Raw genomic sequence first — 27346 nt, 5'->3', positions numbered from 1 at the left:
CAGCAAAACTGGTCTTTTAGTTTGCTCAGCTTGAACTGCCAGACAGTTTGGTTGCATAGAAGGTGCCCTGAGGCTTTGGAAGCTGTCCAGCTGTTATATCCTCGGCAGGATCTAACTCGTATAACTAAGGCTACTGCAGCAGTGATAATTCAAATATCCACTTTTATGGTAAAATTACTTGCATAAATGTACTTTATAACTTACAGTATCAGTCATGGTAGCACCTGTATTCATGTTAATGATTCTGTGATCATAACTAAATTGCTTACTTGAAAAATTTTGGTTCAGTAGCAACTTTGCTTCTATTACAAAAGCAATATGTGAACTTTTCTTTCTGCTTGTTTCTGCCTACTAATGCATTATTTTTATTACTAAATTGCTTATTTGAGGAATTTTGGTTCAGCGCCTCTGACATAAAAGCAACCTGTAAACTACTGTTTATTACAGGTCACATTCATCACTGTGTAAATGCATTTTATGATGACATCTCTCTCAACTCCACTGTAATCTTTTACTTGTAATATAGTTTTTCTTCTATATTTACTAATTTTTATTTAATAAAGAAGGGTACATTTTTGTAAACAGGCATTTTGCTAATGTACTAGTGCTTAAATTACATAGTTCCAAGTGCTGTTTTTCAGAAAGGTCATTTCCCCTTTACAAATTTGTAGCATAACTAAGTAAACCAGGAAAATATCAGAGTTTTGTTAAAACCCACCGTTTCTCTTTTCTGCACTGCAGTGTGACGACCTAATATAATTTAGCTGGAAGTGTTCAGGGATGTGAAGGATGCTTCCAGAATTTTTTTATTTTAATTCTTATGATATGTGTGTTTGTATTGCATGCGGGGGGAGGTCACAATAATTTTGTCCTTAATTTTTGTGCTGTCATTTTTATTGCAGACAGAAGGAATTCGTGTGTCTGTCATTGTCAACTCCACAAAGAATGAAACACCCGTTCTTTTTGTTGTTCGTCAATTGCAGGCTGTGGTTTCCTTTCCGATACCATTGGTTCTTCGGGGACTGTAAGTACAGTTGTTTTCTAGAAAACCAGTAACAGATTGCTCAGTTAATTTTGAAGTTTCAGAATGATTAAAAACAACAGGACTTCTTGAGTGCTGTGTGTTACATTCCTGTAATGCTACAGAACAAACTGAAAATGCAAAATGTCAGTAAATTCACACAGATCAATATTAAATACAAGAAAATTACTAAGGAGTACATCAAGGCAAGTGTACAGGTGTTAGTTAGTAAATAGCCTTTATGTGCTGTGTAGTTTGTATTAACTTGAACCTTCCATACTGTCATGTCATACTGTTTTGATTGTAAGTTAGCACTATATTGCTTCCAGGATGTTTTTTTTTTTTTTGACTTCACCTGTTTGTCTTTGTGCTGACCCCTTGCAAAAGACTCATTACAAAAGCTATATAATGGATAGTATGCCTGTGTGTTAACCACTGTGTTACATTGTCAGCAAGAGTATCTAAAAGTAAAATCTTTTTTTGTACTGACTCTAATTTTGATACCAGCCTTTAAAGTAGCTGCAGTCACATGAGCCTACTGAAGACGTTAATCACTCTGTTAAAAACTAGTATATTGTAGTTGACTGGTGATGCATTTCTTTAAAACAATAAGTGTTTGAGAGTGTTATTTCAGTGAGATGTACTAGATCTTCATTTTGGAGCACATTTCAGATGTTTTCAGCAGGAAATGCCTTTTTACTTACAGATCCATACTAGCAGCAAATGTCTCTGACGACTGAACATTTAGGAGTGGTTGGCTACAGCATTTATGTTATAGCTTATAGACCTTAAGAGTTAAGCTTTTGTCTTAATTTTGAATTAGAATCGTATTGTAATTGCTTGTAATAGCTATTATTTAATTATTGTTTTTAGGAGGCAGAGAAATTTGTAACCTGAAGTTAGTCCGCTTACCCACCCAGTATGACCAACACAGGTAGTTGCCACAAATGTTTTAAACTTTGCTTGAGGGATGAAAGTAAAGAGGGCGTGGGACTGAAAGGACAGGTGCAAACACATAAATATCAAGGATATGCTTGCCCTGATCAAGGCATTCCACTTACGGAACCGTCTTTGGTCCACGGGACCTCTTCATGTGGTTACAGACAATACACAGTCATGTGGTACATCAGGAAGCATTGGGGAACCAGGTTGTACTTCCTCTGCAGACTAGCCATGTTAGCCTGGGATGTAGCTTCACAGCAGTGTCTGACTCTAAATTCATCCTTCATTCCATCAGAGCAAAACTGTGCGGCAGGCAAGCTGAGCAGGAACAAGACAGACCCTCACAAATGGAAACTAGATCAGGGTTCTTCCAAGATTTGGCCCATATGTGGGGAGTTCCTTAAGGAGATCTCTCTGCCTTTTCTCTGAAAAAATCAGTTGGCAAGATTCTATTCCAGGACAGAAAGAAGGCCTGGAAGACAGATTTTTCTTTTCCTTGGACAGGAACGTTCCTGTATGGTTTTCCATTCTTTCCACTAATATCTAGGGTACTTCTGAAGATTCAGAAGGATTCCTCCATGCTAATTGTGCCGACTCTCTTCTGGTCCAGGCAACTTGTGGTTTTCCCTTTTTTTGGAAGTGGCCTGGGGTAGTTACCATAAGCTTCCTCACAGACTGGAACTACTCACACAAACACGGGGATGTTTGATACACCCTGACATCAGTCATATTTAGTTGACTCCCCAGATGAAGCGTCTAAATTCCTTTCAGACACCTGTTTACTGAGGATATGCCAACAACATGACCAGCACTCATTCAGTGCTAGTTGTTCTCTGGATTTACAATGCTTGTGTGTGTTACTATCCTATGGCCCTTCTTATTCTTCTAATGAAATTCATTTATCATCCATTTCAGCATATCAGCCCATGGATCATTGCAGTCTTGTGTCAAAATGTTTTTGAAAGAGTTTTTGCTTAAGCGTCTAAGAAAACCAGTGGCCCCACCTTGGGATCTTAATTTCATGTTAGAAAAGCTGAAACATGCTTCATTTTAACCACCGGTCCGGCTGACTTGAGGTTCTTAACATGGAAAACTGTTTTACTGATTGTTGTGACCTCTGCAGTAAGAGTATCTGAATTTCAAGCTGGTGAGTCATCTCTTCTCATTTGCCATAGGTGTATGGTTTCTTTGAGAACTTATCTTTCTTTTCTGCCTGAAGTGGTATTAGAGTTTGCTTTAAGATAAACTGCACATCTCCATTTTCTTTTGTAAACCTAAAAGTGAGGGAAAAAGGATGCTCCATACTTTGGATGTCCACAGACAACTCTGGTGTTATCTTAATTAAAAATCTTTTAGATCAAGTATTCATTTCTTCTGAAGGTAAAAAGAGGGGACAACCAGTGTCAAAACAAAACATTTCAAATGATTGTCTAAGGCTATTGTGTTTTTGTTAATACTCGCCACAACAAAAACTATTTTAGGCAGGGTCAAGCCCCACTCTACCAGGGCCATGGCTTCATCTATGGCTTTTTGGAAAGGATTGGGTTCTAGATGTATTCCATAGTCCTCTGTACATACTTTTGCAAAGCACTGTAAGATTAAATACTTCTCTAGGTCCAGATCTAGCTTTATTATGACCATTCTCCAGGGGCTCCTGGACTCTTCTCCTTCCACCTCTCAAATGTAGCTAGCTAAGGTAATCTACTTGTATAGCTATGGCTACTATAGAAGTGATCAATGTGATGAATGAAGTACAGTTGTGTAAGTTAAAATTACCATAACAGTAGATTTTTGAAAGATCACTGCTGCAGTAGCAACTTCCTCCCACCACCCCCCTTGTTTTTTATGTGTATTTTATGCCAGGGTATGGACATTAAGTTTTTGTTGTTCCTAGCATTGTCCAGTCAGAGCTCAGCCTCCCTGTCTCTGCTGGCAGGAAAGCTCTGAAAGGCTTCTCACCTAAACTTGTATTTTAGTTAGCTCAGCTTGACCTGCTTGCCAATTTGTGTGTGTGGAAGGTGCTCTGAAGCTTTGGAAGCTGTCCACCTGTTCTATCCTTGGCAGAATATAACTCGCATAGCTAAGGTTACTGCAGCATTGATCATTCGAACATCCACTATTATGGTAATTTCATCTGGCACAAGTGTGCTATCTTGTCTAGGGACAGATAAACACAAGAATGAAAAGGATTTTTTTTACATTAGGTTTACTAGGTTATCGAGCAAGCACCAAGCTGGTATAAGAATATTGGGGTCTCTTAGAGATTAAAAAAAAAAAAAAAGTTGAATCCTTTTTTTAAGGAAAAATACCTTTATGGGAAGAATGATTGGCTCTGGGAACCTGGATGATGTTTAGTAAGGCCATGAGTCTGTAGAAAGAATTTGAAACCTAGAAGATACAGGTGATATGGATAATATTTTATCACTGGTGTTATATTTGGTATGGTATGTGGGGTTAGAACCTAGGGAAAACCTGTTAGTGTGTATACATATGAATTCTGATAGGTATGTCTGGAAGAGGAGGGGATGAGACATTGTCTGGAGCAGGTAGAGGGTTGCTAGAATTGGGAACAGGGTACAAGATGCCATATTTCAAGAGATATGCATTATTAAATGTGCCAGAGAGAATGAAGGTTGGTTGGTGGGAATATGAGCTGTTTGGGAAGGTGGTTAAGATTGTAAGGAAAAAATGTGATGGATTTCGGAAGTGGTAACGGGTAGGAGGAAATGGGCAAGAAGAAAATTGAGTTTGGATGAGTGGTTTTGCAGAAGTGGAGGGAAGAATTGTGATTAAGTGGGGAACTTTTATATAAGGGGATCTTGGAGGAACTTTTACAGAATTTATGGAGCTGGCATGCATTAGAGATTTTTATGGAGGTGACATGCATAAGTGTATGAAGAAGCTTGTTAGTAAAAGAAAAGGAGAATACAGGATAGTGACAGGTAAGACTAGAGATGTTAATAATTAGATCACTGTTGCACTAGCCTAAGTTGTATGGGATGTCTTGCCAAGGAATGGACCAGCCGTCCAGCTTCAAAAGGTTCAAGACACCTTCCACCCATCAGTGTCTAGGTTGCCAAAACTTCAGAACTTTAATGCCACCGAAGTGTGCACTCCCTTGCTGTTTTTGGGTGATCACTGTTTTTCTAGAGCTTCTACAAGGCTCAGCAGTTAAGTACCCCTTTGGCGATTGGTGCCAAACCAATAACCAGGACTGTTTGGGGGTTTAAACCCCTTAGTTTTGTAGTAGCTGTGTGAGTTATTCTTCTCTAGCTTTGCTTATTCCTTTATCAAGATTAATTTCTAGGCCAGTTCTGCTTATCTGCCAGTAGACCCCCCCCCCCCCCTTCTACCCTACCTCAAGTGTACCCAACCACTTAGAAGTCAGGTGGCTTTTTCTGGTGATTTTAATTTTGTACTGGGAAAACGTGCACAGCTTCTTTATTGAGCCTCCTTTATGAGGCTGGTTGAAGTGTCTTGGAAAACAAACTCAGCTTTGATTTCTGCTAGAAGGATATCGGAGTTGTATGTTTCTGTGATGTGTGTATCTCTTTTTTCCCCCCTCAAAGATCAGGCAATTTGTTGTGAATTTTGGTATGGCATTGCTGGAGTCACTAGAGTGAACAGCATGTTGTCCATTGTGTCGCACAGGATTTAAGAGAACAGAGATTTCAGCCAAATTGTGAATTGAACTTGAGTGATTTCTTGAGTTACAGCAACTTACTAAAAGTTTATGTTGGCTGGGAGGAAGTGGAATAAGAAAGTTAAATTTTGGAGAGCAGGAGCTTCCTTCTTTTACAAATCCTGGCACTCTTCCAATGGTAGCAGCGGTTTGCATAGAGTTAAAGTTCCCATACATGTGGAGAATGCATCTGTGACAGTAATCTTTCAAGAGCTGAAAAAGATGAACAAGGAACTGGAAGAATGCATGGTGAATAATGGGTGAAAATTTCAAAGTTGAATCCATCCTTTAGAACATTTTAATGTGCTACAGGGATGGATAGATGAAGATGTGGAGCCTAAGGCGAGGATACATGCATTGGAAGCTTGGGTAGAGTCTTCCAAAAATGCTTTTGTGGAGTACATCAGACTAAACAGTTTTATGGTGACATTCACTAAAATGTTTGACTCCGTTTTGTAGTCATTGTGGAGAGCAGCAAAACAACTGCAGAGTGCGGATAAAAGGAAGAATGCTGATAATTATTTTTCACAGGATACATGTAAAGAGAGACCTGCCTTTGTTTCTGCAGTTAGATTAAACTTTCAGTTCTTCTGTTATGCTAAAGTGTTTTACTTTGCCACCATAAAAATACCATTGCTAGGGATTCTACATCATGTTTAGACCCACGCACAATCCTATGGGTTCATAGTGTCAGGTGCCCCCCTACTAAAGTGCAGTTGTTAGAAGTGAAGCAAAGTTCAGTGTGAAAAATGACAAGACATTCCTCTTGTTGACAGCAGGCATAGGTGGAATGAGCTGAAATTGTAACTGCACAATGGGCTGAGAGGAAGGTGACTTGAACTAAGGGATGTGAAACTTGACTTGCAAGGTATTTCAGTTTTCTCTAATTTGAAAGTGTGTGTGTGTGTGTGTGTGTGTGTGTGTGTGTGTGTATATATATATATATATATATATATATATATATATATATATATATATAGAGGGTCTGTATTATGCGATCAAAGATGCTGTTCTTTGAATGCGTAATAGTCGAACCGCAAACACATAACCGCAGACTGCCACGTCCGTGAATTTTTTCCTAGGGGAAAAATGTACGAGGTCGTAAACAAACGAAACACACTTCCCAATTCTAATCAAATGGGGGGGGGGCTTCAGCCCTCACACCCTCCAACATGGGGGGGCTTTGCCCCCTGCACCCTCCCAACTAAATATACCAACTCCGAGGTCGCGCAACGTTGAGGAACAGGGCAAACCACGAGAACGGCCCACTGAATTTTTTCCCTAGGAAAAATTTGAGTATGTGGCCGTTTGCGATGTTTTCGGTTTGACTATTACACGTTCGAAGAACAGTGTCTTTGATCGTGTAATAAGGAAGCATACACACACACACATGTACACACATATAATGTGTGTGTGGTGGGGGCATATAATTGATGGGTATCAGAAAGCTGTATGGAATGTGTATGGTGACCCTGAGTGAATCGTTGAGACATTAAAATTTTACACTGGAGTTGACAAGGAAATTGCTATGATTATGCCTTTATGACAGATATATTTTGATGTTTCTGTAGGGCATAGTGGGACTGACTAGGTCAGTATGATTGATTTTTGTGGATTTTAATACTCTGAGGTCATCCACAGTTTCCAAATGTGGAATATCTCTCTCTACTTACTTTCAGGCAGTACTGTCGATAGCTTAACATGTTTGTGGTTGTTTTAGGTTAATTAGATTGTTGTGTAGCTGATGCTTTAGTAGTTAACTTTATTTTGTCACATGCTAAAAGTAGATGCACATTATTTAATTGTTAGCATTCGGGAACTATACTTTACCCATGAACACAGGTGCAGAGTAAAGTGCCATGACAGCCACAGAAGGGAGTTTAAAGACTTTCAGTTTTGTGAAATTCCTACAGGCTGTGTAGTTAAGTAAGAAGCGAAAAAGTACTTTCAACTCCATAGATTACATTAATGTCCTGGAATACCTATAGGCTGACAAATTCAGTTAGCATCAAGTGATGCAGTCGTGTTAGTCATTGGGTAAAGACTGTTACCTTATGTTCTTGTTGAGAAATCTCCTCATTTCATCTTGCCTTTCATAGATGTTTTGTTTCCTGTTTGTCTGTATGATTGGTTTGCAAGTTAATCTATTTCATTTGTTTCATTTCTTAACTCTAGGCAGTTTCTTTGGCAGTAATTTTAGCACAATCCTGAACTTGAAATTTGAACTTCTCACCAAATTGTTGCTGCTCTTTAATAACAGTGGGCTAACAAGTGCATTTCACTGTTGAACTACATGAACTTGAAGCTTACTTGAAAGACAAGGTAACCTCCCCTACTGCTCTCACCACTACATAGCTTTAAAAAACCTGCAGTGGCCTTAATTCCAGCAACGACTCCTTCCCCAGCTACACATCTCTCACTCTATCTTAAATAAAACCCTCCTCCTGTCCTGTTGTTTCAGTACTCCTCTTGCCGATTAAAAACATAGGCAAACTTCTCTACGATCACTCCACAGCTAAAGCTTGGAGTAAACTACCTCTGTGCTTAAGAAGTATCTCTTAATACTTACAGCTTCAAAAAATCTCTCAAGGAGAGCCTACTAAAATCTTGGTCCTGCCCTTCCTCTGCACCCAGTTAATCTACCTTCTCTGTTTACCCTCCTTATTTTTTTTATCCTGAGCTCACTCATAACTATGCCTTACTACTACAGACATAGGGTTTTTGTTTTTTGGTCTCTGAAAACCTTGATTGTAATCGGTGTTGATTTCTAATATGCTATTTGATTGTAAATTTTCTTTTTTGTTAAGTTGGAGCTTTTCTCCTCTGGCCTCCACTGAAAAAAGGGTTTTGCCCAGTCGGACTAACGTGGTTAACAAATGTCAAATAGATAAATAAATAAAAATCATAGGTTCATAGGCAAGTACTAGACTAGCTGCCGTTGTGCACCATTTTAAGCCTATCTAATTTATTTTTTTGTGCTCAAATTAACCTGTCGCATTTGGTTAGAGATTGGCCTTGCCCATACCATTGTTGGTAATTATATATTACTTGTAATGAGAATAACTGGGATTATACCATAGATATTTTGAGAACTTACATCCATACAGTAGAGCATTTAGGAGCTGCTCCTGTCCATTAGTAGTAAAGGGAGCAGTCCCAGGGTAAATTTTCTGTTTTCTCATCCATAAATCCAAGTTGCGCTTGAGTGTGGACAGGGATGAATTTTATTTTATGTGGATGGGGAATCTGTTTCAGAGAAGCAATATCCTTTGTGAGATATACCTGTCTCTCCAAACCATTCTGTTAATGCTACAGAAGAAGTTTAGATCCCTAGGTAGAGTATTTCTGATTCCATTTGACTTGCTGATGTGCAGTAAATCCATCAGTGTTGGGTCAGAGAATTCCTTGTATGACCGACACAGGTCACCTCTTAGCAAGCCTGTAGTTTACTGAGTATAGTGACAGGACTTTGAGTCAGTTCATGTAGGACATATTTTTTTTAAGTCTTCTGTCCTTTTAATAAGGTATCTGTCTGGGCATTCCAGTTGTTGCTTGTGTCTGGACAGATGCATGCCAAAGGGGGCATTATGTTCAATGACCTAATGAGGACTGAGTAAAAGGGTACTATAATATCACTGCATCTAGACACAATCCATTAATTTATAAGCTGTGCAGTATAGAAGGACTTTCTTACAACAGTGGGTACATGTTGGTAACAAGTTAGGTCACTTGTCCACATGTTCCCAAATACAAAAAAGCCAGTTAACTCTTAGGGTAGTATTGTCAATGTGATAGTTCTCTGGGTTATAACTTACCAAAGGATATCCATTTTTTTGTCATTTAGGGTCAGTCCATGATTTTAGCACCAGTTATTTGTTTGGGGCAAACCTCCTAGAGGATTTCTAAGTCGTTTGGGAATTCAAAAACTGCACCAAGCTTGCAGTCGTCTGCAAACCTAGTCAGCCAGAGCACTTTAGTATTTGCTTTTATTTAAGGAAAAACAAATGAGAAACTGGACAGGTCCCAGCAAAAAAGCATGGACTCCATTGGTGACTGGTTTATCTGTGAAGGTAACGTCCCCTACTTTGATTTCCTGTGTCCTGTCTGTGACATTTGGAAGTCCACTGGGTGATATAGGGGTTAATTCCCAGTTTATGTAGCTTTTCTACTGTGTCAGAATAAGGAATTGTGTCAAAAGCTTTGGCCATGTTGAGGTATGCGGTTCGCACCGTGTTGCCTTCATCTGTTGCTTTGATGACCTTTTCAAAAAAAAAAAAAAAAAATCCACTAGGTTGAATAAAAATGAACTGCTCTTGACAAGTCTGAACTAAGGTGGGTCCAGTGTTTGGAGCTTCCCTTTTTTCCTGACTGATTAGTTCTATGATAAGGCTTTCCATGGCTTTGCATATGAGGCTGGTCAAACTTTTGGGCCTGTGAAAAGGCCCTCCTTTGTGCAGGGGATTGACTGTAATTGTTCTCTATTCACTTGTGACAAGAGCTGTATGGAGGCTGAGATTAAACTGTGTTGTTTGGGGTGTGGCTAAATCCCACTTCATGCTATTAAAGACGTATTCAGGGATATTGCCAGGGCCATAAATGCAGTATTTTTATATTTTGATAGCACTTTTAGGACTTGGCCTTGTGTGATACCTGGAAGCAAACCAGTTTCAGGTATATCTTGAGGGACAGATGGAGGGGAGAGAGGGGTAAAGTTGGAGCTGAATTTATTGGCCATTAGGTTCACTACATCTTCAGCCTTAGTGTAGGTAATGTCATTCACAGTCAGCTAAGTGCATTGCTGCATTGGGCTTTTGAAATTACAAACATAACTAAAAAAATACCTAGTAATCCTCTTTGACTGGGTAGCTATTTTAGCCTCAAATTGGCTTTGGAAGATTTTATTAAGTTCCTGAGTTGTTTGTTTGTTATAGCCCTTGTCACTGAAATATTCTAGTAATTACTCTTTTTCTCTTGGGTTAAAATTATTTTTATTTGGTTATACAGCTTATTGATATTTTGGCAATACCATGTGGGGTTGTTTCCAGGTTTGCCTTGCACTAGTTTCTGTGAGGTACAGCTGCATCTTTGCAGCTGTTTGCATCCTGTTATAATGTGACTGTGTATATTTCTGTGTATTCACTGAAGTTAACTGGATTTGGTGGGGATTGGAAGTTTGACAATGTATCACTTAGGCAGTTTGCCTTAAAGAAATTTATGAAGGTGCCTTGGATGGAAGGGATCTCTGGTTTCAATTTTATTTTGAAGATGACTGCTTTATGCTCAGTCCTAACAAATGATGAAGATACGCAAGGGACAGTGCAAGATGCTCACATATTAGTAAAGGCAAGATCCGAGATGTTATTCCCCATAGTGAGTACACTGACTAATTGTTCCAGGGCATTTGTATTGACAAAGTCCCGGAATCTCTTTGCTTGTGTTCTAGTGGTGGTGTAGGTTCTTAGTTTTTGGTTGGATAGTTTAGATCACCTAGAAGAAAGCCATTGGGTTAATAATGAGTAATTCTAATTCCTGTAGATAGGCATTATGGCTTTCTTTTGTCATAAAGTAAATTCTGTAACTAGCTAATATATGGTACGTGACCTTTCTGATGGTTATTTGGACATGAAGCAGCTCTAGTACATCATGCTGCTTGACTGGCCTTGATGTGAGAGTCTTCTGGATGTAGATTGAGGCACTTCCATCTTTTTTCCCCTCCTGGGCAGTAGCTGGTCTAAACATGAGAGGTATTTTAAAAGAAAAATCTAAAAAAAAAAAAAAAACTGAAATAAAACAAAAAAAAACCAAAGCAACTAAACTGCCTACAAAACTTCTCAACGAAGTTCTGTAGCCAGTTTGGTTATTTTTTGGGAGGCATTATAGCTCTGTACAGCTGGAGTGCTCTTCGCTATTTTAAGCCGTCTCAGTCAGTACACAGATGTCAGTGTCCTCCAGGGTTAGAAGGGCTTATAGGTTGTGGAGTTTCATGTAGGCTTCTAGCCTTGATTACTAACACCTTCAAAATTTCCTTTGATTTTTATGTTGATAGGTTTAAAATGTTAGCATTAAACACAAGCACCCGCACGTACGGATGTGCACAGACCAAACCAACCAAGGCAATAAATAAAAACCAAAAAAGTCCAGCACAAATGGGTTGAAAACTGAAATAATTTATTTAGGTAGCTTCAAAAAAATAAATAGCATACTGGTTTCGGCAACAGCCTTCTTCAGTGCTTTAATACAACTAAAAATGCCTGATCCTTAAATAGAATCATTCGCATTCACAAATATTATTGGTTGGATTAACCATTATGACAACTCATTCAGACCAGGTTTAATCAAACCCCTTAGCCTGATAATCCAACCTGATTCCTTGTTGTTTAGTATAGTGTGCCAACCAACTTTGGAAAAGTCCGACCCTGAACTCTGTCAATGACAGTAAATGTAAATCTGGCTGTTTTGTGAACCAAGGTGTGCTTAAACAAAGCATTAGTGTCTCTACTGTTCCTGATTTCACAGAGGTGTTTGGATATCCGAAGCATCAGTGTTCTTGAAGTTTGTCCAACATAAAACGCTGAACAGGTAGCCAAATACACAATCCATTCTGAACTACATTTCCCAAAACTCAAAATGTCAAATACCTTGGGAGTATTAGAGCTGGTGAAGGTATTAGTTTTAAATATATGGGGACATGCGGAGCAATGTCCACAAGCTACACATCCCTTTACCTTGTTCCCAAATATAGTAGACTGTTGAAGTGAGGGCGGAACCTTACATTTGTAATGGCTAAAATGGGACCCTAAAGTGGGCCCCCTACGAAAAGAAAATGAACGTGTGGAAGAGAGAATTTCATTGAGCTTAACATTAGCTTTTAAGCTATCCCAATGTTGGTTAATAACCCGTTTAAAGGTTTGAAAATTCCGGCCAAAGGTTATTACCAGTCGAATGGTCTGTTGTCCATCTCTGTCGACATCAGACTATTTTTATTGTAGTAAATTTGTTCTGGATTGTTGTCTAACATAATCCCTGGCCTGACAGATATTGCTATCTTTGTATCCCCTCTGGATAAAGTGGTTATGCAGATCTTGTTCATACCAGCCATACCTGTGTAGAACAAATGCAACGCATTCTCAAAAATTGTGACTTGGGTATATATTGCGGATGATGTGGGGAGGTGATGACTTCCAGCATGTAATAATGTATTATACTGAGGATATTTGCGAAAAACCTCAGTTTTTAGGGTATGATCTAAATCCCTAATAACAGTCACATCTAAGAAAGTGATGGTATCTTTATCGGCACTCAAAGTAAATTGTATTCCCCATTTGTTCTAGTTAAGGTATTCCACAAATTCCTGTAAAAAAAAAAAAAAAAAAAAAAAAAAGCGTCACCCCTCCACACCATCCAACAATCATCCAAGTAGCGTTGCCAAATGTCAGTTTCTCCAAGAAATAAATTATGTGAATCATCATAAGTAAGCTGATGTTCAATGTAGCCCATGAACAGATCTGCATAAATGGTGGCAAAAGATGCCTCCATGGCTGTACCCTTGACTTGCCAAAACATTTACCAAAAAAGTAAAAAAAAACATTTTTGGTCAAGAAGTGTTCAGTTAAACTGAAAAATGTGTTGAATCCAGGGGGATAAATGTTAGCCTGATCAATCAAAACTGCAAAGCCTCAAGCCCAGCCCAGTTTGGAATATTGGTATATAATGAGGACACATCCAAAGTGCACATTAGCCATTGCGGCTCTAATTGCATGTTGTCAATAATTTGTAAAAAAAAATTTAGTGTCCTGAATTCTAGCACAAACAAGAGGCAACAGAGGCTGTAGATATTTCGTCAAAAAAGCCGACAATGGTTCAGTCAATGAACCACATCCAGAGACTATGGGGCTCCCTGGGGGGTTGGACAAATTCATGTGGATTTTGGGTAAGAGATACAAATGTTGTGATTTGAGGGTCTGAAACTGTTAAGTGATAAACATTTTTCTTGTTGATATGCCCTCCTCCAAAGCAAGATTAAGAAAATGATCGATTTCATTTTTTAACTGTAATGTAGGATCTAGTGGCATACCCATGTAGAATTGTCCATCCCCCAATTGTCTCTCCGCCTTAGCCAAATATTTATCCCAGTCCATTCACTAGTACCTTCACCAGCTCTAATACTCCCAAGATCTGTGACATTTTGTGTTTTGTGAATTGCAGTTCAGAATGGATTATGTATTTGGCTACCTATCCAGAACACTGAGGCTTCGGATATCCAAACACCTCCATGAGATCAGGAACAGGAGAGCCACTAATGCTTTGTTTGTTTAAGCACACCTTGGTTCACAAAACAGCCAGATTTACATTTACTGTCATTGACAGAGTTCAGGGTCGGTCAGGGTCAGAATTTTTCCAAAGTTGGTTGGCACGCTATACTAAACAACAAGGAGTCAGGTTGGATTATCAGGCTAGGGGGTTTGTTTAAACCTTGTCTGAATGAGTTGTCGTAATGGTTAATCCAACCAATAATATTTGTGAATGCTAATCTTCTTTTTCTTCTTTTGGCTTTTCCCGGTTAGGGGTCGCCACAGCGGATCACCTGTCCGATCATGATTGGCAGTGGAGTTTTACGGTCTCTAGTTGCCAGCCTGGCACCCAACCTTCCGAAGAAGGCACGCACACACACACACCTAGGGCCAGTTTAGAGTGTCCAATCCACATACCGCATGTCTTTGGGATGTGGGAGGAAACAGGAGCACCGGGAGGAAACCCACGCGACCACAGGGAGGACATGCAGACTCCGCACAGAAGGCACCCCAGCCGAGGTTTGAACTGGAGAACCTCTTGCTGTGAGGTGGCAATGCTAACCACTGCACCACTGTGGCCACCCTCTATTTAACGATCAGGCATTTTTAGTTGTGTTAAAGCACTGAGGAAGGCTGTTGCCAAAACCGGTATGCTATTTATTTTTTTGAAGCTACCTAAATAAATTATTTCAGTTTTCAACCCATTTGTGCTGGACCTTTTTTTTTTTTTTAAATGTTAGCATTGCCTAAAAAAGGCACTATGGGGTGGACAATGTCTTTACCAATAATGACTGGTCTTTGTACCACACTATGTTGTTCCATCTCACAAAGTGACATTTCCTATTACAGGCAATTAGATGCAGTGATTATGCATTATAATAATTCTATACACAGGACTGGACTTGGGCAGTGCCTAGGGCACTGTTTCACCCTCCCCACTGTTGCTGTCTCTCTCTATCTTTTACACACACACACACACACACACACACACACACACACACACACACACACACACACATACTATAGCACTCCCATTTGCCCCCCCCCGTCCTAGGAACACCGCACTGTGCACGTTACTTTTTCTCACAATTTGCTTAACTCTTCAGCTTATTCAGGAAGCCACAACGTTCTATATGCTCTGAAGTGCATTTTAATTTTTTTTTCTTTTTATACAACCTTTTTATCCAGTGGTGGCTTAAACAGAAATTATGAGTTGTTCTTCTTTCGGCTTTTCCCGGTTAGGGGTCGCCACAGCGGAATTCCGGTCCGCTAATGATTGGCAGTTGATTTTACAATGCCGAGGTGCCAGCCCGATGCCCAACCTTCAACAAAGGCATGCCCATTCACGCATGTCGTTTGAACACCACTCGACCACGGGGAGGACATGCAGACTCCACACAGAAGGTGCTCCAGCCATGAATCTAACGGGATTATGAGTATAGAAATAAATTCATTGTTGACGTTGAGCTTTAGTTTTATTTTAATCCTTTCAGTACACCCCAACTGGCCAAGATAGCATAGCAGCAACTGTTTAAGAAATTAACTCCTTTAAGCTGGAGTCCCCAGAAGCCATAGGGTATAGGTGCATTTTAGAGCATCCACAAATTTTTAATCCAAGGGTTGCTTGAAAAAAAATCATGAGTAAGAAAAGTATTTCAGTCTTAATGTTCAACCTGACAAAGTAGTAGCTCAAAATAGGACAACAGTTTTCCTGCAAGTTTATCTTTGAATAAGCCCCCCCCCCCCCAAAAAAAAATAAAATAAGGTAGATGCTGTTTGTGCATTCTTCTGGTGTTAGATTATGAAAACAGAGGTTCAAATGACCACAGTCCTGTTATTTCAGGTGACTACCACTCCACAACCCTGCTTCACAAAGGCAGCCATCTGTATACGTGCCTACTGTGCAATTGTGAGGAAAGTAAAAAAATAATGATTATTGTGATGTATTCAGCTTTGTTAGTCCTTGACAGTATACCGCCCCTACACCAGCTATAATAACCTTCTATGCACACCTCTGAGGTCTGTTAGAAAAGTAAAGGAAACCATGACCACACTGTTCCAACCCATTCACATACTATTATAATCTTCTGTGCATATCTCTAAGGTTTGATTATGATGAAAATGAAAGAATTAGCAACCCATACCATCCCCAACACACACACATTCTGCAGCAACTTTCTGTACATGCCTGGGTGTGATTGAGGGCAAAGGCAGTCAGTAAGTCCATGTCAAAATTAATTTATACAGTGTGGGATTTGGGGGCTGCAATTATCCTAGAAGCTCTAAGCCTTTGTTTTATGGTACGTATTATTTATGCCTTACGTTTGAAATATAATTGCTTGTTAACTGCACTTTATTCTGGGTAGAAGTTTTTTTTATTTATTTTAAATGCATGTGCCCGGCATTACTATACATATCTACACAGATAAAAATCAGTGAGTTATTTTTTTTTTTTTTTTTTTTTTTTTTTTTAACCTACACACACAGCATGTTCACCAACATTGAAACTGGAGGAATTCCATTTCATCCCCTGCATGTGTTTGAGGGACTGGAGGAAAGCAGAGCACATGGGTAGACACACACGCGCACACACACACGCATTCTAGTTTTACACTGATTTCATCAAGTAGCAATACATTTTGCAATACCACGCACAGCACACATTCTAGTTTTACACTGATTTCATCAAGTAGCAATACATTGTGCAATACCACACACACCACACATTCTAGTTTTACACTGATTTCATCAAGTAGCAATACATTGTGCAGTACCACACACACACACACCACACATTCTAGTTTTCCACTGATTTCATCAAGTAGCAATACATTTTGCAACACTAATACTGCCAGTCCAGGTCAGTGACCATTGTTCAGCAGTCGTCAAACAGCAGCAGGGTAAATCATTTTTATTCACCTCATTTAGGAGGAATGCATATCTGTAACTATCTGATTTCCCAGAGTTTATCTGATTTTGGATTATAATTTTGCTCTATCCCTCTTAAAAAGTTTGATTTACTGGTAAGTCATTCAGGATTACAGATTGCCAATAAATCCAGACATCAGAGGTTCATACTTCTTTTTGCCCCCAAAAAATGTATGCGGATGCAAAGTATGTTATTTCTATTAACTTTAAGTGAATTGGAGTAATATTTAAAAAGCGTTCCTGATTTTGAGCCTTTGTTCTGCTATTATTTTTGACTTTGCCTATAATTCTTTAACAAAGAAGTTGAGAGTTATAGTATTTGGCGTTGTGCTAGCATTTATAAAATTCCTTGAAAGAGAGTCTGTCAATCTAGGCTTCTTATCTGTAGCTCTTACCTTGCTCATGTTCATTCATTGATTACCATCTTCCTTCCTGCAGGGTCATATCACAGCCATTTTTCAGATGAAGCATGTAATTGGAAAATGAATAATCTTTTTTTTCTCCTCATTTTTCCCCATCCAGCTTCAGCTTTTGTTGGACTCGCACAATCCAGGATGGTTTGAGGGGAGGGGGGCTGCAGCCACTGGTATTTCAAGTGTTTAAAGCTGGCTACGATGATAATTTTATTGGATAGAATGCCCACTAGAGTGATTTAACAAACTGAAAGGCAGTATATCGGTAGTAAAACATTTAATGAAGTTATGCAACCTGTTAATTGACAAAACACTGTTACTATAACTAGAGATATCTTTGTTTTTGATTTGCTGGTTCCTAAAGTTGGCTATGTCTTTCCTTGCTCAGTCTGGTAAGAGGAATAGCTGTATGTCATGCAACGGAGTCACCCTTAACAAGAATGTTTAATTGGGTTGATGCTTTCCTTACAGGCTCGGCATCTGTAACTTTAGGACTCTCTGTGGTGTGTGAGGAAGTAGGCTTAATATGTTGAAAGTGCCTTGTGCCTGTGTTGTGTTTTGGAGGTCTTTGAGGTTTAGACAAGTTAATCTTTAGAATTCAGCATATGATGGATTATGTGTATTGTGATGGCCTTGGAGAGGTGACGTGTGGTGTACTGCTGACAACTTTGGTGTTCGGGTTTACTGTGTATGAGATTTTTTGCGTCCAAGGATATTATGTATGTACACCTCTCACACACTTTTATGCTGTTTGTGTAATAGGCGATCGGCAGACAGCATGAGACCATTCTTACTTTGTCTCAAGATAACCATCTCAATCAGTCTAGCAAGAGAAGTCGTGGGGAAGTGCTGCTCCATGATACCGACAGGAATGCTCTGAGGACAGGGGTAACTATAACTGCTTAGAGTTCAGTTTTAGGATAATGTTTGGGTGGATTTGCTACTGAGTATATAAAGTTCATTAAAAAACAACTAGCCTGGAAACCACCTCCTGTCACCAGCAGGAACCAGTGTAGTAAAAAAAACAACTCGCTAATTTAATACTAAAATGAGTTCAAGCGGTATCAGTACACTCAGTGTTAAGCAATTTTATTGAAAGTATTTTAACCTGGTGAGTAGGTGGGGGAGAGACTTTGCAAAATGAAACTTATGTGCTTATTGTCAGCAGCCAATAAATTGCTAAAAATTAGGGAATTATGTTGTCAAATTATAATAAGGGGCAGGCAGGAACAGGTACACTGGGTTTAAGAACACAGCTACAACAGGATGGGTGGAAGGGAAAAACTATTAGATCCTTAGCTCTGCGCTGACTGTCTTGGAAATGCCTTAATGTAAGACTAGTCCTGACATACCAGCAATTAGATAGTTTAATCAACAAAATGCAGTGCAACTATGTGCTGCAATTACTAATATAGGCTTAAATACCTTAGCTAAAGCAGGTACAGACTGTTAAAATGAATTTTAGAATCCGCTTTAGAAATGAAAACGCTTGTCTTTCTTTTTGCATGTAATGGAACTATTACAACACATATTATTAGTATTATAATTAAATAATGACAGTAAGAATTAAGCCTAATGGTGTCACCCTTATGATTTGGCTTTTGATACCAGTGTTGGATCATTGAATAATTTTAGGTATCCAGGTGAGAATCCTGTATTTGAGCAGACTGATATTTGAGAGCTTTCCAATTTTCTGCCCAGCACTTTGAACATGATGCACATATTTTTACCCTTTTTTAAATTTATCCAAGTCTTTTGTGTTTCTAATACCATAACTGGAATTGACTCCAGTCCTAAGTCAAAGTACAAGTAAAGTTCATGAAATAAGTATTGTTTCAATCTTTGATGTTAGTCGAAAGTGCTCTTCGCAGCACCCACAAAGTGCCTTCTCCAATTCGTATGGAGTGACTTGTATTGGTAAAATATCTAAATACGATTATAGATTCTTTTTTATAAGACCCGCTGCTCCTGCTACTATTGGAACTGTCTGGGTATCTTTCTTCCACATTGCTCTCATTTCTGCCTGCAAATCCTGATATTTTTATATTAATTTGTCTCTCTCTACACAAGACGCTGTAGTGACTGAGTGTAGTGATTTCAATGATCAATGCTTTTGTCTTCTTTTCAGGAACTACTATATCTGGTTTTCTGGCATCTGTCTTTGGAACTGTTGGTAGTGGGTGATCCCAAGTGATGTAAACTTCATTATTTTCTGTGATGCTTTGTGGGTCATGTTTCCAGTGTTTTTCAGCTACTTCAGTATTATAACGTTTGCACATTCCCTAGTGCAATACTCTTGCCACATTATGCCTTTCAGTATACAGTCCTTCTGCCCTTAATATATCACAGCCAGCAACAAGGTGTGCAACTGTTTCAAGTTCTGTTTTACAAAAACTACATTTGTCTTTTTCTCCCACGTGTTCAGTGGACTTTGCAAACCAACGTGCATGTAGCCCAGTGTCTTGGGCCCCTAGTATTAAGCTTTCATCTTTTGGTTTGAGTTTGCCTCTCTTTAACCATTTCTGCATTCGGTCCTGATCAGCATGAGGTTCTCCCAGGAGTTTTCTGTACTTGTAACTGTATTTATGCATTTTCCACATTTCTTGCCTTCTCAACTGATCCTTCACCTTGTATTCTTTCTTTTTTATGGTACATTCAGTTGCTGCCTGATTTTTTATCTGCTTCTGGTTTGATTTCCATTCCCACTTGACGCCGATATGCTTCTGCTAGAGTATGAAGGGAAGTCATCTTAGATTTATTTTCCTCATATTTCAAAACTTTCAATATGTTTGGATCTTGTGAGGTCTACAGGTATGTGTGCAGTCCCACGATTGCAGATCTATACATGTAATCAATTTCAAGGAAGCCCATTGAAACAGGGAATATATAATCTTGGTGTGCACTGATTTCTATAAATCATTTGATGAACATGAAGCTTCCTTCTTGTTTTCCTGTCTAATCTATCCAACACTTTTTGGGCCCATTCAGTCACTCCAAAACTGTAACTTAGCACAGGAAGAGCAAATTGTTTTATAGCTTGAATTTTTATTCCGAGATGTCAACGCTGTTTTCAGGATTAATTTAAGTCTTCTATAGTATTCCTTACTAAGTTTTATTTGCATTTGTTCATGCTTTAGTGTTGATCCTTCATCAATTCCCAAATAATTATACACACACTATTGCTCAAGTTATTTTATATCACATTCTTGTCCTAAACTGATGTTTTTTTTTATGCTGCAGCTTTCCTGCTTTAAAGGTTGCATTTGCAACCTTTGCTGAAAAACTTTGGCCATGATCACTGAGAATGCTGCAACACGGCAGCTGTATGACATTGAGAGTTGAAACCCTGACTATGACCCAAGTGACTTTTTGGTTCAGTTAGCATCCCATGGGCTAGTAGTATTGGCCTGATGGAAGAGGAATGACAAGACATTGGTTTGCTTGCTTGCTTGCCTCTTCCAGGTAGGGAAGGTGAATGGGCACGCCAAAAACATTGCTAGTTTAGAAGTCTTGATGGTTGTACCAAGGCTAGAGTGAGAGCAGTTGCTGCTGTAGGTGGGTCAGTACAGAGGTGCACGTCACTAGGTATGTGGGAGCGTTTGTCTTGCTATGCCATTCCATGTCTCCATTATGATGTCAGCCATGCACATCAGTGGGAGGCAGGGTTTAAAGTAGAATAAAAAGTCTGCAAGCTGCAGTATGACTGGCCTTTGCCTGGCCTGATCCCACTGTTAGTGCACGGCAGCTCATACCCATTAGAACTTCAGGCACACCTAGATTTGGAGAGCCTTCTGGTGTGGTTTATATAGCAGGCCACCATGATTTGGTGGAAGTGAGAGGACAAGTATGGGAAATGGCTGTAGAAGAGCAGCATGTCACCATTGCAGTGAGCAAAAAATGCACCAAGATTGTGATGTAGATGACAAGTTATGAATGCTGTCTTTGAAGGCTCCCTATAGAGGTAGAGGGAGAGATTGAGACTGATGGTACCGATGATCTCCAAGCATTACCAGCTACACAATTCAGTGTGTTATGACCTTACTGATTGTAAAATTCTTGAGGTAGTCTTCTGAAACACTCTTGGATTCCTTCATTAATGCTAGTCATACAGTCTCCATTATTGCATACTTGTCCCCGACAGTTACCCATCCATCTCACAGTTTGGACATTTCATGTATAAAAAAACTTCATAAGCCCACCACTATCTGTATCATTTGCAAGATAGTAGACTGTGAAGTGTTCATTCAGAAAAAGGTCTTCTACAATCATGTCGGCAAATATAGTAGCAGACAGTTACTGTCCAGTATGGGTTACCTGTGTGTGCAATCCAGAATTAGAGATTTTTTTAGCTACTTTTGCCTTTTTTAAAATAATAAACTAAATTCAATTCGGACAACTAATTTATTCTGCTGATGTAGTTGCTATGGATAAACTATTCTTCAGTACAGTGTCAGACTTTGCCAGCTGATGTAAACGTGATAAAATTCTGTTATGTGGTGTGCAGAAGTATAACTTAATTGAATTTCCATGAAATGCAAAGTTACTTGGTAATAAATTTGAAAACGTTGATGCTAGATTGGAAATATTTGGGAAGGACTGTCAACAGGAACTGTTATCCGGATATTTTAAGCTCAGACGAACATTTAGCTTCAGTTTGCTTTTGTGCTATAGATGCCTTTTGGACAGATATTTGTACATCTCTGTAGAAGCTTCTCTGACTGCCTTTTTGTTGGAGGTGCCACATGTTAAATGTCTTTTCAATAATGTCACTGTGAGATATTCCTTTTGAACAAATGTATCTGATTCCTAGTAGTATTCTATAATCAATGTGAATGAAATGATGTAGACTACTGCTGCTTCACAACATATCTGTAGTCTTACTCTGTTGTTTGTTCCTTTTTGTTACAAGAAAGGGACATTTTGGCCAGACTATTTTTGTTGAAGTCTTTTTTTGAATGTAATGAGGGCCTTCAGGCAGTGGTAAGGGCATAGGTGTAACAGTCTTGCTCTTTAATCTGATTTAGAGTTAGTGTTCTGTAATTTCTTCCTTTTATTTATTTATTTATTTATATTTTTACAATTTCTGCAGCATTCTTGAGTTGACTGCTTGTTTACAGATAGTTAAGACTTGGAGTTGCTCTGAAAATCTCCTGAATTCTATAATTACATACTATCGACCATTATCCAATCCTACTACATCAAGAATCCCATGTATTGAGAAGATGACTTAACATCACACCTCTGCTTATATTATGTGTTAACTTCATGATTTTTTAAGACTTCAGATAACAATCTGTACAGAACAAATGCAAATAGATTTGAAGCTGAAACAAGCTCCCTTCCTAGTTTTATTCTGTAGCATTCCTGAAAGCATCATCTCTTTTCTTGGATTATTGTTACTGTAACAAAATACTGAACACTTTACAGGTGTTTATCATATTGATCAGTGCTGCAGTAGTCTTAGTAAAGTTAGGTAATGTCCTGCCAAGGATATAACAGCTGGCCAGCTTCCAAAGCTTCAGGGCACCTTCCACACACTTGAACTAGGCAGCTTGAGCTGAGCAGATTGAAAGACAAGTTTGGGAGCAAAGCCCTTTAGAGCTTTACTGCCACCAAAGATTACACTTGTGAGGTTTTTCAGGATCAACTGTCTGCTTTTGCTTTTCTTTGCTGGGCAGATAAGTTCCCTTTGGGGCAAAAAACTTCTATTTTCTTGTTTTTTTTGATGTCTCATTACTTTCTTTCTTAGAAAAATTATTTTAAAACTAGGAGTGTTGTGTTTTAATGGTCTGTCTGAAGATTGTGACATACTTTTAAAAAGACCATTTCCAAATGTCTGTCTATGTCTGTTACCTTTTATTATACTCAACAAAACTACTCCATGCAGGGTCATGGCCCACTCTTCCAGGTCCTTGGCTTCATCTATGGCTTTTTGGAAAGGGCTGGATTCTGTAAGTATTCTAGAAGCTGCTATTTGGTCCTCTCTACATATTTATTTATTCATTCATCCTGTGTTGACCAGGTTAGTTCCACTAGGCTAGTAGCTTCTTTTCAGGGGAGACCGTAAGTGGTATTTATACAACTAGGGAAAATTTGGCCAGGGCATCAGGGAACTTCTCCTACTCTTTTTGATACGTGCAGTGGGTTCTTTCACATCCACCTGAGCTACCACCAACTCAAGCAGGTGGTCCTTGATTTAAAGTCTCATCCAAAGGATGGCATACTCAGTGCATCACCCACTAATGCTATAACAATGTCAGTAATCAATTTACCTAGTGTGAGAACAGAACCCAGGGTCTGCAGCAACAGCAGCGAGTGTGCTACCTGTTGTTCCACTGACCTTCAAGTACAAGTACACACTCAAGGGCATTGACTGAATTAAGGAAGAAATCCGTAAACTCTTACAGGAATGTCCTCATGCAACCACCTTGACAGTAGACAAGGAGAAACCTACAACTTGCTCTAACAACAAAAATATGTTTAAAATTGATGGTCTCCCTAGAGGCGGCCTTATTTAGCCATAGTCCCAAGACCAAATCAGAATGTCATCCCACCCCTGATCTTACTCCTGTAAGGCACTGTAGTACTTTGAAATCTAGGTGGAATAGCAGAGGCTAGATAAGGGCCAAAGTTATCATTCAGCCATATCTGAGTAATGAATGCAATGTCAGTTTCCTGCAGTAAGTCTGAGATGATCCCAGTGTTTGTGCAGCTTGACCTTGCATTTGAATGAAATGCCCTAAAGAGGGATCACAGGAAGATGGTTCCTTGATAATTGTCACTTGACATTTTTGCTCAACCCTGGGTACCATCTGAAGATAACAGTTGAGGCATTTAATCCCAGGTAAGTAGTGGTGATTCTGAGAACACACAATTGGAATGAACATGAGTGACATCATTAGCAGGGCTATGCTGTTGTTGTACAATTATAATAATTATTATTAAGCAATTCATTAGTACAACACAAAGTTGTTTGCTTCATCAGAAATGATCAGAGGAGGAGAAGAGAATTAAATTTAATATTAAATAAAGTAACTGATGTGTAAGAAACAGCTGAAGTAAATACACTGAATTCAACAATATGGAAGCCTCTTGCTTCTACTGCTCATCATATGAAGCCACCAGATTAGAATGCACTTTGGTATGAATCTAAGAATGAGAAAATGCACAATTCAGTTCTCGATGGTTATCAGTGGAGATTCCTCAATCAAACATTGTTCAAATTGTGAGAGGCTTGTTATAGTGAAGAGTATTCACTGCCCAAATATACAGTTACTTTTTGGCCCAAAAGTGTGCACACTGATGATCAGTTTCCATGAAAAAAATTCTAATTTACTATCTTGAGCTGTTTACGTGAAGTTTACATATTCAGACAGATCTTGAATTGTTACCAATAGTGCATATTCCAAGAAAGTTCCGAGCTGATTAACTGCATAAAGCACAAGAAACTGTCAGCCCAGTGAATGGGTTAACTTGACTTCTGTAGAAAAACCATGCTAAGTCATGCAGTCTGAACAGCCACAAGGTCTTAAAGCTGCAAAAAAGAGAATATCACAGAAGTGGTGTCTACCATAGGAGAAACGAATCTGGGCTTGATGCATACCAGGAAGTTTGGCAAACAAGTCGTCATCTCCCATTTTTTAAATTTTACGTGAAGTTGGGATTGTTGCATCAGCTGATTCCACCTCCTACCTTATTCAATAGCCAAGCCTAAATATTGCACGTCTTCTCTCATGCAATCCAGCCACCTCTGTTAGATGTCTGTCTCCTCTTGTCTTCCTCCTCTGTCTCCCTTGTCTATCTTTCTAAATCATCTTCTGCTTTCCTGCACATGTGATTGAACTAATTTAATCAGGTCTCTTTTCAGCTAGGGGTTCTTTAGCATTAATACCTTCATTCCTTTACCTGTTACTCTGTGTGCATCCTACTGTCTGTTTTGGACACTCCATCAGCTCAAACTTCCTCAGTTGCTCTGCATTCACTGCCAAGATTTCTGTGCCATACAGAATCACTGACAGCTCCACTCTTAGATACTTTCCATTTCAACTTCTTTGATATTATTCTGTCACAAACTAATCTGTACCCTTTGTGCCAGCTGCCTGCAGCACCTGTGATTCTAGCTTTGACCTCCCCCATTCAGATTTCCCTTCTGTTCAACCACATCTCTCAGAAGAGCAAGTTAATAGTTTCAAGAATCTACTTTCTCTCCTCTCAATTTTTGGCTTATTCTGATTCCACTCTTACCCCAATTTGCTGCCATGAGCAATGCCTTGCCTGTACTCAGCTTCATCCCATATGCCTTCAGATGTTCATCGTGCATACAGCTGCAGTCATAACAGATGGGTTCTCCTGCCGTCAGGTGGGTCCTCGGTCGGCCGAATTCCAAAGTCTAGGTCTGGCGTCGGTTGTAGTCGCTTCTTCCCTGACGTCAGTGCGACAGGGGTATAAAGGAACCAGCCGACGCCATTTTCTTCAGTCTTTCTTGCCGCGCAGTGCCCGAAGCAGAAGCAGTTCGCAAGTGCCGGTCGGCCAGCTCCTGAGATTATGAAAATTTGGAAACCGAAGTCTTCTTAAAAGCCAAGTACCCCATTGGGGAACCTTTTCTTGCCTCAGACCGATGTCAGACAAGGTTAATAATTGTATTTCTTGTGGGAAGCAAATACCGCATAAGGATTTCCATTCCCTCTGTATACCTTGTTTAGGCCCAGACCACATTGTCTCGGTCTGTCGCTTTTGTGCTACATTCAACAAACGCACTATTAAGCGTCGGGCGGAGTTCGCCCAGCATTATTTTGGGAAAGCATTTAACTACACTATGTCGTCGGATACTCAGACTCCGGTTTTGTCTAAAAAACACAAAGACAAGGACCGACACACGAGGTCCGCAGCCTCTACCGACACCACGCCAAAGCCGACTACACGTGGTCCGGTTCTCAGCGAGGCGACTGAGCAGCCCCTGACTACCGACGACCTGTCTTTGATGGTGTCTCCTGTGCCCAAGGTCGCAGGCTCCTCGGCCCACACCCCGACTACAGATACCGAAGCCACTCTTGGCGTTGATACTCAGAATGTGGACAGGTCCACCTCCACTCAAGGTGTCTTCACACCTTCCTCTTCTTTCTCCATCAAGGCTTTCACAAAGTCTAAAGCAACCATGCACTCTAAGAGATCAGCTACACAGGGCCCATCTCCAGGCCCCATGCCTAAGAAACAGATGCTTAAAATGGATGAGGATTTAATTACTCTTATCAGAGGTTCTCAGCCCCCTCCGGACAAAAGGCCTAGAGTGGAGGAAGATTCCCCCTCCTCTGATCTGGGCTCCATTATTTCAGAGCACTCTGATGATCAGGAACATTCTTACTCCCCTTTTGAAGACTCTGATGCGGAGGAGTCCATCCCTTCTGTATCCCCCCCTGAGGATTACTCATTTGGAGAAACTTTGCATACCTTAAGGGAACACTTCCACTGGGAAGGCCAGGATTATTCAGATTCCAAGAAAAGGCTCAGGGAATTTCTCTTGCTTCCTCAGCACAGGCCTCTGGCTATACCTCCTGTCTTGGACATCCTAGATGATGTTTACTCGGAGGCCTGCCTTAACCCGGACTCTCTACCTCCAGCTCCAGTTAAGCCTGACAGGTACTACAGGGTCCCTGACTCTCACCAATTTCTATACAAAAGCCATGCTGCTGATCCAGAAACCATCTCACAGGGCCCCAAGGGAGTTAAGGCCTCCATTGCTAAAAATCCATTGCCTTCCGAGAGAGTTTCCAGATCCTTAGAAAGGTGGGGAAAAAAGGTATATACCTCGGCTACCTTATCCATGAGGACCTTAAACTGTCAGTTTCATATGCTAAAATACCAACAGTTTTTGTTATCACAATTGAAAAGTAAAATGTCACAACCTGAACAACCATACTTGAAGGAGTTGCAGGATTTGATGCATAGTGCAGAACAAGTGGGTAAGCATACCTTACAATGTGGTTTTGATGCTCTAGAGGCCTCATGTAGAGCTGTTGTTACAGGATCAGTCATACGTAGGCATGCCTGGCTCAAGGAACAAGCCTTGCCT

At 39.7% G+C, this 27346-nt stretch overlaps 1 protein-coding gene across 1 annotated transcript in view; it reads left to right on the top strand.

Annotated features, from left to right (window-relative positions):
* Window positions 1–27346, top strand: part of SIDT2 (SID1 transmembrane family member 2) — a 1446738-nt gene that overhangs the window by 164717 nt on the left and 1254675 nt on the right. Inside the window, exon 2 of the mRNA XM_044080965.1 lies at window positions 903–1024. Within this exon, the coding sequence (XP_043936900.1) occupies window positions 903–1024 (122 nt within the window). The remainder of the gene's footprint in view (window positions 1–902; window positions 1025–27346) is intronic.

Source organism: Protopterus annectens, chromosome 8.part0 (genome assembly GCF_019279795.1).
Source record: "Protopterus annectens isolate FY-2018-M chromosome 8.part0, PAN1.0, whole genome shotgun sequence".
NCBI lineage: Eukaryota > Metazoa > Chordata > Ceratodontiformes > Protopteridae > Protopterus > Protopterus annectens.
This window is presented reverse-complemented; position numbering and strand designations above follow the sequence as displayed.